General features: G+C 32.8%; 1 protein-coding gene across 3 annotated transcripts in view; it reads left to right on the top strand.

Moving 5' to 3' along the window:
- KCNT2 (potassium sodium-activated channel subfamily T member 2) overlaps positions 1-18,598 on the top strand; it is a 515,262-nt gene that overhangs the window by 339,939 nt on the left and 156,725 nt on the right. For all 3 annotated transcript variants that reach the window (XM_001376989.4, XM_056815678.1, XM_007480998.3), the window contains exon 13: positions 17,690-17,798. In XM_001376989.4, the coding sequence (XP_001377026.1) occupies positions 17,690-17,798 (109 nt within the window). The remainder of the gene's footprint in view (positions 1-17,689; positions 17,799-18,598) is intronic.

Raw genomic sequence — 18,598 nt, 5'->3', positions numbered from 1 at the left:
CCTTTAGAATTTTCAATTCTCTTGATCTACATTTCTGTGTCTTTTAGGTTATGGAGTTTGGATGTTCTCAAAAGTTCTTTCTAGTTTTATATTAATATTTATACCATTTTCTTTTTGTTCAATTAGAAAATTGGTTTACACATATCTAAATAAGATAAGATTACAAAATACCAGACTATTAACTTGTCTTTTGTTCACTCACTTTGTCCTAAATATTAGCATTGTAAAGTGGAAAAAAAATGCTAAACCTGAATTAAGACCTGTGTTTGAATCTTACCTCTGAAGCTTCATTGATGTTTGATTGTGAAGAAGTCACTTGACCCCTATATAGTTCTGTTTCTTATTAGTAAAGTAGGGATAATCAACTAATAATACATCTCAAATGAGATAATATATATAAAGAACTTGGGAAACTTAAGATATTCTATCAATTCATATTTAGTATTATTATGATAATTGTTTGATATATATGGAGATTATAAGGGGTTTTAGAGGAGGATAAGTCTGCTATGGGGAAAGGAGTGGCTTTTTGGAAGGAGTCACCATCTATCACTTTTATAGAAATTTGACTTTATTTCTATTAAAGTTACTAAATCCATGTAATTAAAATGAATTTTCTTATTTCTAAGGAAAAGGATTAAGATATAAAGATGCTATCATAGTTTACTACTGCTGCTAATTTATAGGAATTTTTTCTTGATCTCTGTCAACTCAGTTTTGTTTCTTAGAAAGTGTTTATGACAATATAAATAACTAAATAATACAAGAAATCTAAACATTACATATTTCCAAAATTTTCAAGTTATGTGCTATTTCTGGGAATATAGAGAAGGAATAGCAATACCCTGTCACCACTTACTGAGGCATTTCAAAGATTTGTCAGAGTCCAACTACTGAGGCACACAGAAGTAAATTGGTTTTTGTAATGAAAGAAAATTTGCATAGTCTAAGATACTTTCATTTTAAATTTACCTTTTTAATAAGTAGAAAGAATACTTTCCTACATACATAACTATAAAAAAAGAGAAGCACCAAAGAGCATGCTGAGCTTATTGTGTTTCTGCAATAGATATGCTATTACAAGCATGCTTAAGATAATATTTCCACATATCCTGCATCCTATGAGAGACTTATGATTCTTTTCTTTTTTTCCATTTGAATTAGTTTATTTAGTCAATTTAGAACATTATTCCTTGGTTAAAATAATCACATTATTTCCCTCACCTCCACTCACACTTTCCACAGGCAACATGCAATTTCATTGGGTATTACTTGTGTCCTTGATCAGAACCTATTTCCATGTTGTTGATGTTTGCACTAGGATGTTCATGTAGAGTCTCCATCCCCAACCATATCCCTTCGACCCATGCTTCAAGCAAATGTTTTCTTTCAGTGTTTTTACTCCCACAGTTTTTCCTCTGAATGTGGATAGTAGTTTTTCTCGTAGATTCCTCCAAGTTGTTCAGTATCACTGCATTGCCACTAATGGAGAAGTCCATTACATTTGATTGTACTACAGTGTATCAGTCTCTGTGTACAATATTCTCCTGGCTCTGCTCCTTTCACTCTGCATCAATTCCTGGAAGTCATTCCAGTTCCCATGGAAATCCTTCACTTTATTATTCCTTTGAGCACAATAGTATTCTGTCACCAACATATATCACAATTTTTTCAGCCATTCCCCAATTGAAGGGCATTTCCACATTTTCCATTTTTTTGCCACCACAAAGAGCACAACTATGAATATTTTTGTACATATCTTTTTCCTTATTATCTCTTTGGGGTACAAACCCAGCAGTGCTATGGCTGGATCAAAGGGCAGATAGTCCTTTAGCACCCTTTGGGCATAGTTTCAAATTGCCCTCCAGAATGGTTGGATCAATTCACAACTCCACCAGCAATGAATTAATGTCCCAACTTTGCCCCATCCCCTCCAACATTCATTACTTTCCTTTGCTGTCATGTTAGCCAATCTGCTAGGAGTGAGGTGAATCCTCAGAGTTGTTTTGATTTGCATTTCTCTGATTATAAGAGATTTAGAACACTTTTTCACATGCTTATTAATAGTTTTGATTTCTTTAATTGAAAATTGCCTATTCACATTCCTTGCCCATTTATGAATGGGAGAATGGCTTGATTTTTTGTACAATTGGCTTAGCCCTTTATAAATTTGAGTAATTAGACCTTTTTTAGAGGTTTTTGTAATGAAGATTATTTCCTAATTTGTTGCTTCCCTTCTAATTTTGGATGCATTAGTTTTGTTTGAACAAAACCTTTTTAATTTGATATAATCAAAATTATTGATTTTACATTTTGTGATTTTTTCTAGCTCTTGCTTGACTTTAGTCTTTCCTTTCCCAAAGACCTGACAAGTATGATATTCTGTGTTCACCTAATTTGCTTATAGTTTCCTTCTTTATATTCAGGTCATTCACCCATTCTGAGTTTATCTTGCTCTAGGGTATGAGAAGTTGATCCAAATCCAATCTATCCTGTACTGTCTTCCAGTTTTCTCAGCATTTTTTTATCAAATAGTGTGTTTGGGTCCCCAAAACTGGGATCTTTGGGCTTATCATAGACTGTCTTGCTGAGGTCATTTACCCCAAGTCTATTCCACTGATCCTCCTTTCTGTCTCTTAGTCAGTACCAAATTCTTTTAACGACCACTGCTTTATAGTATAGTTTGAGATCTGGGACTGCAAGTCCTCCTTCCTTTGCATTTTTTCTCATTATTTCCCTGGATATCCTTGATCTTTTGTTCTTCCAAATGAACTGTGCTATGTTTTTTTCTAATCCAGTAAAAAAAGTTTTTTGGTAGTTCAATGGGTATGGCACTAAGTAAATTAATTTGGGTAGTATTGTCATTTTTCTTATGTTAGCTCATCTCTCCCATGAGCAATCAATGTTTTTTCCAATTGTTTAGATCTAGTTTTAATTGTGTGGAGAGTGTTTTGTAGTTGTGTTCATGTAATTCCTGTTTTTGTTTCAGCAGATAGATTACTAAGTATTTTATATTGTCTAGGGTGATTTTAAATGGAATTTCTCTTTCTAATTCTTGCTGCTGAAATGGGTTGGAGATATATAGAAATGCTGATGACTTATGTGGGTTTATTTTGTATCCTACAATTTTCCTGAAGTTGTTGATTATTTCTAGCTTTTTGGTTGATTCTCTAGGATTCTTTAATTAGGCCATCATATCATTCACAAAGAGTGATAGGTTGGTCTCCTCATTGCCAATTTTAATACCTTCAATTTCTTTTTCTTCTCTAATTGCTACTGCTAGTGTTTCCAGTACAATGTTAAATAATAGAGGTGATAATGGACACCTTTGTTTCACTCCTGCTCTTATTAGAAAGGCTTCTAGTTTTTCCCCATTGCAGAAGAATTTTGCTGATGGTTTTAGATATATACTGTATATTTTTAGGAAAAGCCGTTCTATTCCTATACTTTCTAGTGTTTTCAATAGGAATGGGTGTTGTATTTTATCAAAGGCTTTTTCTGGATCTATTGAGATAATCATGTGATTTTTGTCAGTTTGCTTGTTAATATGGTCAATTATGTGGATGGTTTTCCTAATATTGAACCATCCTTGCATTCCTGGTATGAATCATACCTGAACATAGCGAATAACCCTTGTAATGACTTGCTGGAGTCTTTTTGCTAGTATCGTATTTAAGATTTTTGCATCTATATTATTTAAGGAGATTGGTCTATAGTTTTCATTCTCTGTTTTTGACCTGCTTGGCTTCAGGATCAGTACCATATTTGTGTCATAAAATGAATTTGGTAGAACTCCTTTGGTGCTTATTCTGTCAAATAGTTTGCATAATATTGGGATTAGTTGTTCTTTGAATGTTCGATAGAATTCATTTGTGAATCCATCTGGACCTGGGGATTTTTCCTTAGGTTGTTCTTTGATGGCTTGTTCAATTTCTTTTTCTGATATGGGGTTGTTTAGGTAATCTATTTCTTCCTCTGTTAGTCTAGGCAATTTATATATTTTTTAAAGTATTCATCCATATCACCTAGATTGCCATATTTGTTGCCATATAAATGGGCATAGTAGTTTTTAATGATTGCCTTAATTTCCTCTTCATTAGAGGTGAGGTCTCCCTTTTTATCTTGGATATTGTCAATTTGGTTTTCTATTTTTTTCATTTTAGTTCAAGTGCCTCTGTTTCCAGATGACTTATTTTAGTTTTTAAATTCATTCCCCAATTGTCTTCAGCCTCTCTTAATTGTGTTTTGAATTTCATTTTGAGTTCTTCCAAACTCTGTATCCAGTTCAGTAGGATTGCTGTTTTATTGCTTGCCTCCTCTCCTGTTCCATTTGCTCTTTGTTCATTGCCTGTTCAGAAAATGTCGATTGTAATTTCTTTCTTCTTTTTCTGTTGTTTGCTCATTTTTATCCCTTCTTTGCTCCCCGTATTTTTCTGTGCTCTTGTTCATTTCATTGTTTTGGTTTTGGGGATTTCTATCAGTCTCCCCTCTTGGAGCTTTGTCAGATCTCTCAGTGCAGTCTGTTGGGGAGGGGTGCTGGAGTTTGAGCTTCCCTGTCCTTTGGAGGCTTTTGATTGGATTAAAGTCCAGCAGTCTGTGAGGGAGGAGTTTTGGAGCTTGGGCTTCCCTGACCTCTGAAGACTTTTGATGGGATTAAGTTCAGCTGAGTGGAGTTGGATGTGCTCTTAGACCAAAACCTCCTGGAAGACTGGAGCAATATGGAGGGTCTCCACTGCTCTGACCAGGCTGCCTGCTCTATACTCTCTCTCCATCTGCTTCCCTGCCACTTGTGTTCGACGCTCTGAGCCTGGCACAGCCCTGCCCACAAGGTACCCCGTCCAGACCAGTGCCTTTTCCTGCCCAGAGGTTCCCACTGCTGCTGGAGGCTTAGTGCTCTATGTGGGGGGGGGGGTGAGGGGTGGGGAGAGGTCCTGCAACCTTTCTTATGCCTTCCCCTTAACCCCAAGTGTTCTCAGATTCTGGCTTTTGATGCGGTGTACCTTTTGGATTGAGTCCAGGAGGAGGGTTCCTTGGCTCTCTCTTGTTTTTCGGTTTGATTTTTAGTCCCCCAGGAGCATTTAGTTTGTGATCGGTAACGAAGGGTTTTCAGAGGTCTGAACTTTTGCTGCTTCTACACTGCCATCTTGACTCTTCCCCCTTATGATTCTTTTCTTAATAGCACTAAAATTGCCCAAGATAGAACTTTTTCCTTTTAAATTAGGTCTCTGGGTATTGTTTATTTTGATGCTAGAATGCTTACCCACTCTGCAATCATATACATAATGTTTGTGTCTAAATCTATATTTCTCTATTTGTGTATTAAATATGTTTATGCTCATATATACTTATTTCTTCTCTATATGTACAAATATATACACATAAGGAAATAAATATACATTCCAATTGCCAATATGTTCTTTATATATATTTATTTATGTATTATATATATACATATATATTTATATATACACACAGACCCATTTGTGTGTGTGTGTATATATTGTTGTTTAAATATATTTTCAGTCTTGTCTGACTTTTCATGAGCATCTTTGGAGTTGTGTTGGAGTATTTATAGTGTGGTTTGCTATTTCCTTCTCCATCTCATTTTATAATGGAGGAAACTGAGTTATACAGGGTTATGTGATTTGCCCAGGATCATATAGCTAGTTAAATATCTGAGGTTGGCTTTGAACTCATGAAGATGAATCTTCCTGATTCCATGGCCAGTACTATATACACTCTAGTACCTAGCTGCCCCATATATGCATATATATTTATGTAACTATAAGTGAATTTACAGATGTGATATTTTTTCTACCATTACTGCAGTATCTTCCCTGTAATTCATTGTCTTAGAGTGACCTTAAAGTATTGAGAATTTAAGTGACTTGCCCAAGGTCAACCAGGTAGTATTTGTTAAAGGTAGGAGTCAGATTTTCTCTGACTGAGCTTAGTTCTATCCATATTATTAAAGCCTGTGAGTTCATGCCTATAAATTTTTTTTCAGTGAAGAAACTTCCTCTATCAGTGAAGATCAGAGAAACTTCTCCATAATTTAAAGCACGAGAAGATTACTTGACTACATTGAAAGATTAACTGACTCTATATCTGGCAGACTACATCATGCAGCCTTTCATGTAGTAATAAGCAAAATGAATCAATTTATGTTTCTTAAGCATCTTTACTAAGGATTATATATTATTTTAGTGAAAGTGAAGAGATGAAAAACTGAAGTGAGAAATGTTATTCTAATGAAAATCACTGCCTCCTACCAAATACCCAAGTGGTGATTAAGATTTTACTAAAAGGCTATGCTTACTTTAAAGAGCCAAAACTTATAGGATTATACTTAATTCTATTATTTCTACTTTAATTTATACCACTTTCCTTTCTATACAGTTTAGCAAAATTTTATTAACCATTAACCCTTGAGTGCATGCAATCTTTTCTAGCATTTTATTTAAATAATGTTCTCAAAGTCTTATTGATGAGTCATTTAGTGAAATGGAAAAATCTTTTCTTTTCCCCTAATTCATCCACAAATATAATTTAGCCACCAGGTTTAGAATGATCTGTTACTTTTATCTTTATGATTGAATTCATTACAAGGTAATGGTTTTAAATGAAATTTTCTTTCTAAAAACAACTGTTACTAAGCTATTCTATTGCCTTATTTAAGAGTTCTCATTTATATCCCACAGCTGAGTATAGCCTTGGAAAATATTGATTGAATTCTTTTTTTGATAGAAAAGAAACTTAAAAAAAAATCTGACACATATTTGATTGCTGACACCGCAGAATATGGTGAATCATTCTTTTTTTTTTCTAATAGCAGTGTTTCTAGAACCAGGAAATATGCTTCCAACACTAGAATTAATTTTCTGTATATTGCTCTTTTTTGTTTTGCTTTGTTCTGAATGAAATCAAATTGAAAAAATGAATACATAGCACAAAGCCTCATGGCCTAGAATTAATAATATTTCATGAAAATGCATGCATTCATATGCAAAATATCTCATAAAATGTCTTTATTAGAATGCTTACTTTTCGAAATTCACTGTTAAATCATGGATATGAAAGAGGCACAGCAGCTGTTTTGGTGGTTTGATTGTTCTCCTGCTTGATAAAGGACTGGAATCTAATCAAAAATTAATATTCTGTGGTTGAAAAGCTTTATTAAGGTCAAAACACTTTCTGATGGTCTAGATAGAAGAATGGCTTATTTCTGGGAGAATTTTAACTAGAGAAGGCTAATGAAAAGGAAACAAATTTGCACATTTACTTCTTCTTTAGATAGGCATTTATTTTAAAAGAAAATACTAATATTTAAGTCAGATGATGAGGGAAAAAAAGCTTAATATAGTAATGCTTTTTTTTTTCTCGGAAACTCATTAACCCCTGACATTATGTTGACACCAAGAAGGCATATTTAAGCATGTTATCATTTGATATTATTCTGTTTGTTTTTAAGGTACAGAAATTATCAAATTATAACACAAAGGGCTGGTATAGATCAGCATGTCATACCATCTAAATGATGATTTTTGCATTTTTGTGACTCATTTGTGGCCTTATAGAATATCCTCTTATGTATACTTAACTGACATGAAGAATTTGAGTACCTTGAAGAAAGGAATATATAACACTCTATATTTATTCGCTTGCAGGTTCTCTTAATACCAAGTATAGTGCCTTACAGAGAGAAAGTAAATATTCATTAAATTTCTACTAAGTGAAAGGCAAGTGTGTGAGATGCTGGCAATATAAAGTGGAAAAAAAAAGAAGTTGTCCCTGACAGAATTTTGTTCTACTGGAGGCATATGATATGTATATTGGTAATTAAATAGAAAGTTTATACAAAGTTACTTGAAATGTGAAAGAATGCTAAAAAGCTGGGCATGATGAGGAAATACTTTTTCTAGAAGGTGACAACTGTAAAAAATGAAGTCTAAGAACAGATTTTCTGAGCAAAAATACTTTATTGTGAGAGCAACTTTTCACCAAAGTCAAGATCTACAGATGCACCCAGCATGAACTGAGACCTAGAGCATCACAGCTTATAGATTCTTATACTATATGAAAGTTTTTGGTAGTTTGATAGCTATGGCACTGAATAAGTAAATTACTCTGGGTAGGATTTTCATTTTTATTATATTAGCTTGTCTTATCTGTGAGTAATTAATGTTTTTTTCCCAATTGTTTAGATCTAGTTTTAATTGTGTGAAAAGTGTTTTATAGTTGTGTTCAAATAGTTCCTATGCCTGTCTTGGCAGATAAATTCTTAAATATTTTACATTTTCTAGAGTATTTTTAAGTGGAATTTCCCTTTCTAACTCTTACTGCTGAGTTTTCTTGGAAATATGTAGAAATGATGATGATCTGTATGTTTGTTTTGTAACTTTCAACTTTGCTAAAGTTGTTTATCATTTCCACTAGCCTTTTAGTTGATTTTCTAGGATTCTTTAAGTAGACCATCATATCATCTGGAAAGGGTGATAACTTAGTTTCCTCATTGCCAATTTTAATCTCTTCAATTTCTTTTTCTTCTCTGATTGCTACCATTAGTGTTTCTAGTACAATATTAAGTAATAAAGATGATAATAGGCATCTTTGTTTCATTATTGATCTTATTAGAAAACCTAACTTTACTCCATTGCAAATGATACTTGCTGATAGTTTTAAATATACATTGTTTTATTATTTTGAGGAAGGACTCTGTTACAGATAAAAGAGTGCTTGCCTTAAACTATGACCGTGAAAATATGGTTTCAAGACTTTGAATTGTCAAAACTGTAAAGATAATTTTTCTAAATAGCCAACTCACCTGGGTTTTATGGAGATTTTAATTAATACAAATTAAGGAATTAATGAAAGGGAGAAAGAGAGTAAGAGGAAATAATGAGAAAAGGTCTAGGCCAGCTTAGGCCAGCCTAGGCTTAAGCCTTAAGTGAGAGATCAGTTAGTCTTTTATCAACTCACCACAAAATCCTTCCAAGCAAAACTTTAGCATTCAGAGAGACCCTCCAGTATAGCTCAGGAAGCTGAACTAAGTTCAGCCACCAAGAAAGAGAGACTGGCCTCCAATTCAGCTCCAAAGCTGAGTTTCATTCCAGAGCACTCCAGCTTCTTCCTTTTAAAGAAAAATTTCTCCTGTGTCACCTCCCCTAAATTTCTACATCTACCAATCACAGTAGATGTTTTCCAAAGGACTGACCATTCTTAATTCACACCTGAGTAGACTAAAACTTTTGAGTAATTTACACCTGAGTAGACTAATCTTGTCCTTTGCAAGTTGCTTGATTAATTTGATCTTCATATGTACTTATCACCCCTTTGTATTAGATCTAAAAATAGACCTAGCTTAAGGTTTCTTGCTTCACTTTAAGTATGGGTTGGGGACTTTTCATTGTTCAATCAGGAGTTTACAACTTTAACTTCCCCTAAAGTATGCCTAAGTATGGGTGGAGTAATGTCAGAGTTCCCACATTCCTGACCAAAGTCCCTTCATTGTTTTAAAATGGGGAATGGTCCTAACCAAATGTTCTAAGGTAGAGTCTGAGAATTTTTAAGATTTACAAGTCTGAGAAATTTTAAGATTCACAACTCTTCTATTCCTATACTTTCTAGTGTTTTCAATAGGAATGGGTATTGTATTTTATTAATGGCTTTTTCTGCATCTATTGAGATATTTATGTGATTTCTGTTAGTTTGATTATTGATGTGGTTAATTATGTGGATTGTTTTCCTAATATTAAACCATCCTAACATTCTTGGTATAAATCCCACCTGGTCATAGTGAATAATCCTCGTAATAACTTGCTATAGTCTTTTTGCTAGTATTTTACTTAAGATTTTACTTAAGATTTGCATCTATGTTCATTAAGGGGATTGAACTATAGTTTTCTTCTCTGTTTTTTGGTCTTCCTTGCTTGGGAATCAGTACCATATTTGTGTCAAAAATGGAAAATGGTAAAACGCCTTATTTGCTTATTTTGTCAAATAACTTGTATAATATTAGAATTACTTGTTCTTTAAATGTTATATAGATTTCTCTTGTGAGTCCATTTGGCTTTGGGCATTTTTTCTTTGGAAGTTCCTTAATGGCTTGTTTAATTTTTTCCCCTGAGATTAGATTATTTAAGTATTCTATTTTCTCTTTTGTTAATGTAGGCAATTTGCATTTTTGTAAATATTACCCGTTTCCCCTAGTTTGTCATATTTATTGACATATAATTGAGCAAAATAGTTCTCAAAAATTACCTTAATTTCTCTTTATTAGAAGTGATATCACTGCTTTCATCTTTAATATTGTTAATTTGATTCTTTTCTTTCTTTTTTTTATTAGAAAAACCAGTACTTTATCTATTTTATTTGTTTTTTCAAAGTATTAGCTCCTAGTCTTATTTATTAGTTCACTAGTTCTTTTACTTTTACTTTTATTAATTTCTCCTTTATTTTTAGGATTTCCAATTTGGGTTTTGTCTATTCCCTTTCTCTCTTTTTAAGTTGATTCCTTTGATCCCCTCCCTCTCTATTTTGTTGATATAGGTACTCAGGGATATAAATTTCCCCCAAGTACTGGTTTGGCTGTATCCCATAGATTTTAGTATGTTATTTGCTCATTGTCATTTTCCTCAATGAAATTAGTAATTGTTTCTAGGATTATTCTTTGACCTACCAATTTTGAAGAATTAGATTGTTTCCAATTAATTTTGAATTTGCCTCTCCTTGAGCCCTCATTAATTTTTATTGCATTATGATTTGAAAAAAATAACACATTATTTCTTCTTTTCTATTATTTTGCAATGTTTTACAATGTTTTTTCTGCCCTAGTACATGATCAGTCTTTGAATATGTACCATGTGCTGCTGAAAAGAAGGTATATTCCTTTTAATTTCTATTCAATTTTTTCCTGATATCTATTAGCTCTATTTTTTCCTATATTTTATTCACTTTCCTATTTATTTTTTGCTTTATTATCTAATTCTGATAGGGGAAGGTTGAGGTCCTACAGTAATATAGTTTTGTTATCTATTTCCTCTAAAACACCTTTAATTTCACCTTCAAAAATTCTGAATGCAATAATATTTGGTGCATATATGGTAAGTCGTGATATTTGTTCATTATTTATACTGCTTTTAATCAGCATGCAATTTCCTTCATTATCTCTTTCAATAAAATATTTTTACCTTAGCTTTGTCTGAGATCATGATGGGCACTACTGCCTTCTTTTTCTGACTGGCAGTCCAATAGATTCTACTGCAACCTCTTACCTTTACCCTATGCTTATCTACCTGAATCAAGTGTGTTTCTTGTAAACAACATATGGTAGGATTATGGATTTGAATCCATTCTGCTCTCTGCTTCTGTTTTATTGATGAAGTCATTCCATTCACATTTACAGTTGTGATTACTGTGTGTATATTTCCCTTTATTTTAATTTTTTCCTTTAGTCCCAATCTGTCTCCTTTCCCTTTTAACCTCCATTTCAGTGTTTTGCTTTTAGTCAATCCCCCCCTTTTCCCCTCCCTTATATTACTCCCCTTCCCACCACCTCCCTTCTTATTCCTCTTTTACTATGGACCTTTTGAAACCCCTCACAAACCTCTCCCTCCTTTGTATTACTCCCCTCCCACCACCCCACTTCTTATTACTCTTCTACTTCTTTATAGGGCAAGAGACAATTCTGTACCCTAATGGATCTGACTGTTCTTCTCTCTCTGAGCCAATTCCAGGAAGATTAAGGTTTAAGCATTATCTCTAGCCAACCTCTTCTTCCCTTCCATTGTACTGGTTTTCTCCCCTTTCCACCCTCATGGTTAATTTATATAATGCATTTTACCCCATTTTACCTCTTTCCCCATTTCTTTTATTATTTTCCTTTTTACCCCCCTTTTTTTGACATACCATCCTAAACAACTTACCACACCACCCTCTATGTATACTTCTTCTAGCTACTATGATAATAATAAAAAAAATTTAAGAGTTAGTATTAACATTCTTTCCTTATAGGAATATATGTCAGTGGACCTTATTGAAGGCCTTAATATTTTTCTCTTCCTCATTTACCTTTTTATACTTTTCTTGAAATCTGTATTTGGGCTTCAAATTTTCTGTTAAGGTGTGGTCTTTTTTTTTCAGGAATGCTTTGAAATCTTCTATTTTATGAAATGACCATACTTTCCCTTGAAAGAATATAGTCAGTTTTGCTGGGTAATTAATTCTTGGTTGTAAACCCAGTTTCCTTACCTTATAGAATATCATATTCCATTCCTTCTGGTACTTCAGTGTGGATGCTGCCAGATCCTGTATAATCTGAAGTGGTGCTCTGTGATATCCGAATTTTCTCTTTCTAGCAGCTTGTAGTATCATTTCCTTGGACTGGGAATTATTGTGTTTGGTTATGACATTCCTGGAAGTTGTCAATTAGGGATTTAATGCCAGAAGTGATCTGTGTATTCTTTCAGTCTCTATTTTTCCCTCATGTTCAAGGATTTCAGGAAAGTTTTCTTAGATAATTTCCTATAGTATGATGGCTAGACTATTTTTTGGTCATGATTTTCAGGTAGTCTAATGATTCTTAAATTGTTTCTCCTGTACCTATTCTGTAGGTCATATGTTTTCTTAATGAGGTAGCTTATCTTCATTTTTTTTCATTCTTTTGATTGTGTTTTAATATGTGTTGGTGTCTTGTGAATTATTACTTTCTAATTGCCCAATTCTGATTTTTAAAAACTGAATATCTTCCATGTCCTTTTGAGTCTCCTCTTTCTTTTGGTCCATTCTTCCTTTCAAGTCACTCTTCTCTTCTCTGATTTTTTGCATCATTTTCCAGCAAGTCAATTCTGATTTTCAATGCCTGGGCCATTTTTTCCAGTTGACTTTATTTTGCTTTTCTAGCTATGATTTTCCTTTTGCCATTTTTCTTCAACATGTCTTACTTGATTTTTAAATTGCTTTTTGAGGTCCTCCATATCTCTGGGTTTTTTGAGGCTTTGCTTTATATTTCTTGGATCTAATCCTTATCCATTATTTCTGTTCTTTGGTCCTTACACCCATAAAAGCTTTCAATTATAGTTTTTTTTCTCTCTCATTTATTCATTTTATTTATTTTTTCTCCCCTCTGTTGATTTACTGAACCAGTATTTGAGCTGTTCTATCCTAAAGCTGAATCTTCTCTTTTCTTAACCCTGTACTGGCAAACTGGATTCAACTTGTTGATCTATCCTGTTGAGCTGGCCTATACTGGGGCAAATTTTTCACTGTACCCATCAGACTGAGGGTGTCCAGCCAGGTGACCCCACCCTGTTCTTCCCTGCTTGTCCTTGTTATAGTCCTGGACCATGGTGTAGTGTGTCAGAGGTGAACCCTTGTGATTATCATCTCTGCCCAGCCCTCATCCTGTCAGCCTGATCTTTTCATGGGTCTCGGCGGGGTAGGTGGGGGAGGATATCCTGCCTGATTGCTCCCCCAAGTTCCTCCCTGCCAGCTGTTTTCAGAGTCCTGTGCCATGTGTGATGCATCAGAGGAAAATCCTCACAGCTATTGTCTCTACACAGGCTCACACGGTGCCTAGTCTTATCTTGGGTCTTAGCATGTTGGGTAGGGGATGATACCTCTCCATTTTCCTGGGAAAATAGATGGATTGTGTCTAACTTTCAAGCTGTTTACAGTAGGAGCATCTTGTGACTTCTTGTTGGGTTTGAATTTTTTTTTTCCTTTTTGAAGTGTGATATAAATATTGATTGAAAGGATTGTTGAAGAGGTTATAGCTTTGGGTGCTCCTAAGCTGCCATCTTGGCTCCACTCCTCTCAAGTTTTTCTTGAGTATTAACTATTCATAATTATTGAGCATTAATTTTCATGCTGATTTATTCAATCAACTAATAACTAATAATCAATTACTATGAAAATCAGCAATTAGAATTCATCAGATTTACTGAATTAAATAAGAAGAAAAATTAGAAGTCAATTAATTGTGAATTTTTCTTTACACAACCTTAGGTGTGATTTGTAGGATGCTAGGCACTGGTATAGTAATAATAGTAGTGATTAATTCACAATTATTTGTTCGATTTACTTATAATCATTACTCTGTACCATTTTTTTGGCTACATTAACTTCAATAATATCCTGTTTCTATGGTTAGTGAAATCTCAGGATTGTAAGAATTTATGGTACACTCTCTCATAAATAAATACTATGTATTTCTTTATCATCTATTTCATTAATCTTACTAATGGTCCTATAGTTATAGTATTCCTCTTTCCAATTTTTTTTATTCTTACTCGTTACAAATGTATTTTTATTTAGGGCTCTTTTTTCAGTCTTTATATATATACAATTATCTTTCCATTTCTGGACAATTATTTCATTTCTTTGGACATGTAAGTATACATTTTTCCACTTTCCAGTCTTGTAATGGATATTACTGCCACTTTACCCATTTGGCATAGCCTAGGGAAGGTCAGACTTCAAATCAAGAAGAGAAAAGCATCTGTCTTTTTCTTTTTTGGCTACCAAGTATACCTAGAATATAGTGAATACTTAAGAATGGTTATTCACTGACTTTTTGTCTTGCCTGACATTAATCATGTGAACCTGGGAAAGTTGTTTAGTCTTTCATACTTCATTTATTAAATGAGATAATATATTTTTCAGATCTCAAAGCACTATTTTTTCTTTTTTGCCCTCAGAATAAAGTGTGTTCACAGCATAGTTTTAAAATATTTCATTTATTGAGTTTCTCCCAGTTTTTCATTGCAGTTTTTTAATTCATTCTTTGCTTTCTAATTTTTTATTTCATTATTTGCATTCATTTTTTTCACAATAGATAGGAATAATAAATTAAGTACTACAGGAAAAAAGATATAGCATAATATGTTAATGAGAAAAATAGTAATAAAAAGGCAGATGATACAGCTAGTTTAATATCTGAGGCTAGATTTAAATTCATATTTTATTGAATTCAGGTCCATAGTACCATATGGCCAACACTAACAGGGAATAAATGTGAAAAAGAAAAGTTTTTGTTTCATTCTAGATGTGTAAGAAACTGGAGTTTCACATCAATGGAATAACAAAGTGGGACCTGTGTAATATGAATATCTATTTGGTAACGATGCAAGATGGAATAGAAAGAGAAAAGATAAGAGATAAGAAGACTAATTAGGAAGCTACTGTAATGACCTAGGTGATCACTAGTGAAAGCTTAATCTAGGGTAATAGGAGATAGAATATGAGGGATGATGGCGATTATCAGTAGAGAATTTGTAGCTCTTGGCACCTGCTTGTATATGAGGAGTCAAGGATGGGGAAGTTAAAGATGACTACAAGATTACAAACCTGGGAATCTAAAAGCATGGTGATACCCTCAAAAAGTACAGAGAAATAGGGAAGAAGATTAGGATATCTGTTTCTTACACTGTAAACTAATTTTTAATCTTTATATTTCTCTTACCTAGTACAGTGCCTTGCAAAGAATAGGCACATAATAAATATAGCCTTCAGGATAATCTAGGTCTGGCTTAACCATTTTTGTTCTATTGTTTTCAGTTTGAAAATTATTTTCAGTAAAAAAAAATTGGAGACAAAATTTGAATGGATGATTTCCAATTTCTTTTTTGTTATCATTTCTTATCATATCCTTTTTCTGATTTGAAGTAGTTTAAGAATTCCTATTTATAAAATATGATTTTTCAGAATAACTGTTTTTGGGTTTTAGACTTCTTGATACTGGCCTTGTAGATTCATGACTGTGTTTCATATTTTTTTGATGACTGCTTTCTATTTGTGTACTATTTTTAGAAAATGTTGTCTCTAGAAAATTTCAGGTTTGCCACATTGATCCTTCTCCATTGGGAGGCATTGATGCCTCTTCTTTTCCTTCTTCCATGTGTTCATATGGTCACAATTTTGTATTGAAGAAATAAAAATCAACTTGAATATTTTATTGATACTTTTCTGATCATGCCCATATTTTTCTCTGAACATTTTGAAATCACACTTCCAAAAAATATGTATGATCAGTATTCCCTTTAAGTATAAGACATGCTAAGCAATAAGATCCCTTGATCTCTAGGTTGTTATTTCCATGCTGTCAATAACTCTTTCTTGCTTAAAAGTAAGTCTAGAATAGCAATATCCCTTGGTACTTTCTCTACTTTTTCAAGTAAATGTTTGATTAAATAAACTGATTTTTTTCCCTGAGGAAAAAAAATTCTACAAGGAAATCCAAGAATTTAATATATAATCTTAGTTTGTACAGAATAAGACTTCTAGCAGATTCTCAGTTTTTTGAATGCCCACAAATCAAATGATCTTGCATTTTTTTTCCATTTTTGTAATCTTTAATGAGAAATTGGTATCCATATCATCTATCTGGATGGGTAGTACATAGCATTTTCTTAAAGTCACATAACAAATGAGATAACATATATAAAACCCTTTGAAAACCTTAATTTCCTTTATATGTGGTATTATTATTGTTATTGTATCATTTTTGTTTGCTTCTTTTTATTCTCATTCAAGTCCTCTTTATTTTAGGTTCTTGATTTCTATGCAGATTAACTTTCTAAATACAGTAGATAGTATATTTCTCTGGATCCATCTAATATCACAGAATTATAGATATTCAGAGAATATCATCTTATATATTGTTTTTGCTCTAACACAGTTTATAGTAAGAAGATATGACAACTACTTAAACTAGTATGTTAAAATATGTCTCAATAAGTATATAAAAAGACCTAATTAAGGCAAAATGGAATGGATAAGCTTTAACTGGGGGCATCTATTTGTCAAAATTTACTGGAACAAATGACATTTAACCTGGGACTTGAAGACAGGCAGAATTTCAATAGTCAGAAACAAAAGGGAATGGTACTTTTTGTTTTGTTATTAGTAAAGGCATAAGAACCCTAAGAATGGGTATAAGAGATGATAAGGAATCAATTTTGGTTATATTATAGAGAATGTCGAATAAATTACTAAGAAATAAATTACATAGAGTAAAAACAGAGGACATTTAAACATACCTATCTCCATTCACTGACATCTTTAAGTATCCTCAATATTTAAGTCACTAGACATTTAATGCAAGTTTTCTTCTGCTATAATTCCTATTTGAATTTTCAGGAGTCAATCAATCAATCAATCAATCAAACAATCAATAAAAACAATACAAACAATCAAAACAAAACAATAGGTTTGATGAAACTTGTCAAATTCTTTGTCATATCTCTTTTACACTATCGCAGAGATAGTATGTTTGGTAATTAATGATGTTTGTTCTGCATCTATATACAGCTATTTCCATTCACTTCATCAAGGAATCAAGCAACAACCTATATTATTTTTTCATGAATTTGATAAGACAATTCATTAGAGTGCTAATAAAGCCTCATGTTGTGTTCTGTGTTGTACAGGATTTTCATGATTCTTTAGAAGTGAGATTAAAAAAATTACTATGGAAATACTCCTATTCCTTTTGCATATCTATAGTGATGTACAGGTTCTTCTGTTTCTTTTTCTTGTGTCCATCCTTCTCTCTCCTCCAACCCCAACCCACACATGCCAGCTTCTTGACACTGGTATTGATTTTTTTTGTTTTCTCAGATCTCCGTTTTTAGTCACATTGTCATCAACATGATTATTATTATTATTATTATTATTCTTTTGTTTCTTTTAGGATCACCAAACAATTCTGAGAGCATGGGCAGTTAAAGATTTTGCTCCAAATTGCCCTTTGTATGTCCAGATATTGAAGCCTGAAAATAAATTCCACATCAAATTTGCTGGTAAGTTTAGTCTTAACTGATAGTCTTTTCTTTTATATGTCATTGAAATATATTTTAATTAGCAGAAACAGTAAATTGTTGATGTCCTATACAAGATGCTATGTGTTTACTCTACATTGTATAGTCTTCATTTTTACCATATATTTACAATTGGGGTCAAATGTTTTTAGGTTGATTTATTCATTGTGTATATATATCTAGTCCTTGAATGGACCTAGTTTAGTGAAGTGATTGCCATTTTAATGCTAATTCAGTAATAGCATATGTAGATATTTTCCATGTTTTCCTTAATCTATAATTCATTGCTCTGTCCCCCAAATAAATTAAGTGCATTAACATATTTTATTTTCATATATGAAACACTTTTAGCCTAAATGTAGTTTGCTTAAAATTTGATTTTCCTTTGGTTTGTCTAAGAACATTATGAGTGAGCCTTTTAACAAATTTTTCTTTTATTGCTAGAATCTCTCTCAATATTTCATGTTTATGTCACCTCCTGAAATTCCATTTTATAGACTCCCAGTCTCTGGGTATTTTTATGGCTAAGATTACAACATCTCAAGAGGGCACTATTCATATTATGCAGTGATGGAAGCACCCTAGTCTCATTAAAATGCCATGAAAAGAGCTTGAGAGTGATATATAGAGTTCTCAAACCATTAAAATGTATTCTATATTTAAGCATATGCTGAAAAAAGAATGTAAAATTTATTAAGAAAGTCAGTGCATTTGTAGTGTCACTTAAGGTGCAGTAAATTAAAATATCTGCTTTTATTTCTAAATCACATCCATTTGGTAGC

This window comes from Monodelphis domestica, chromosome 2, assembly GCF_027887165.1.
Source record: "Monodelphis domestica isolate mMonDom1 chromosome 2, mMonDom1.pri, whole genome shotgun sequence".
Classification (NCBI taxonomy): domain Eukaryota; kingdom Metazoa; phylum Chordata; class Mammalia; order Didelphimorphia; family Didelphidae; genus Monodelphis; species Monodelphis domestica.
The sequence above is the reverse complement of the archived record's forward strand: the minus strand, read 5'-3'. Positions and strand labels throughout refer to the sequence as shown.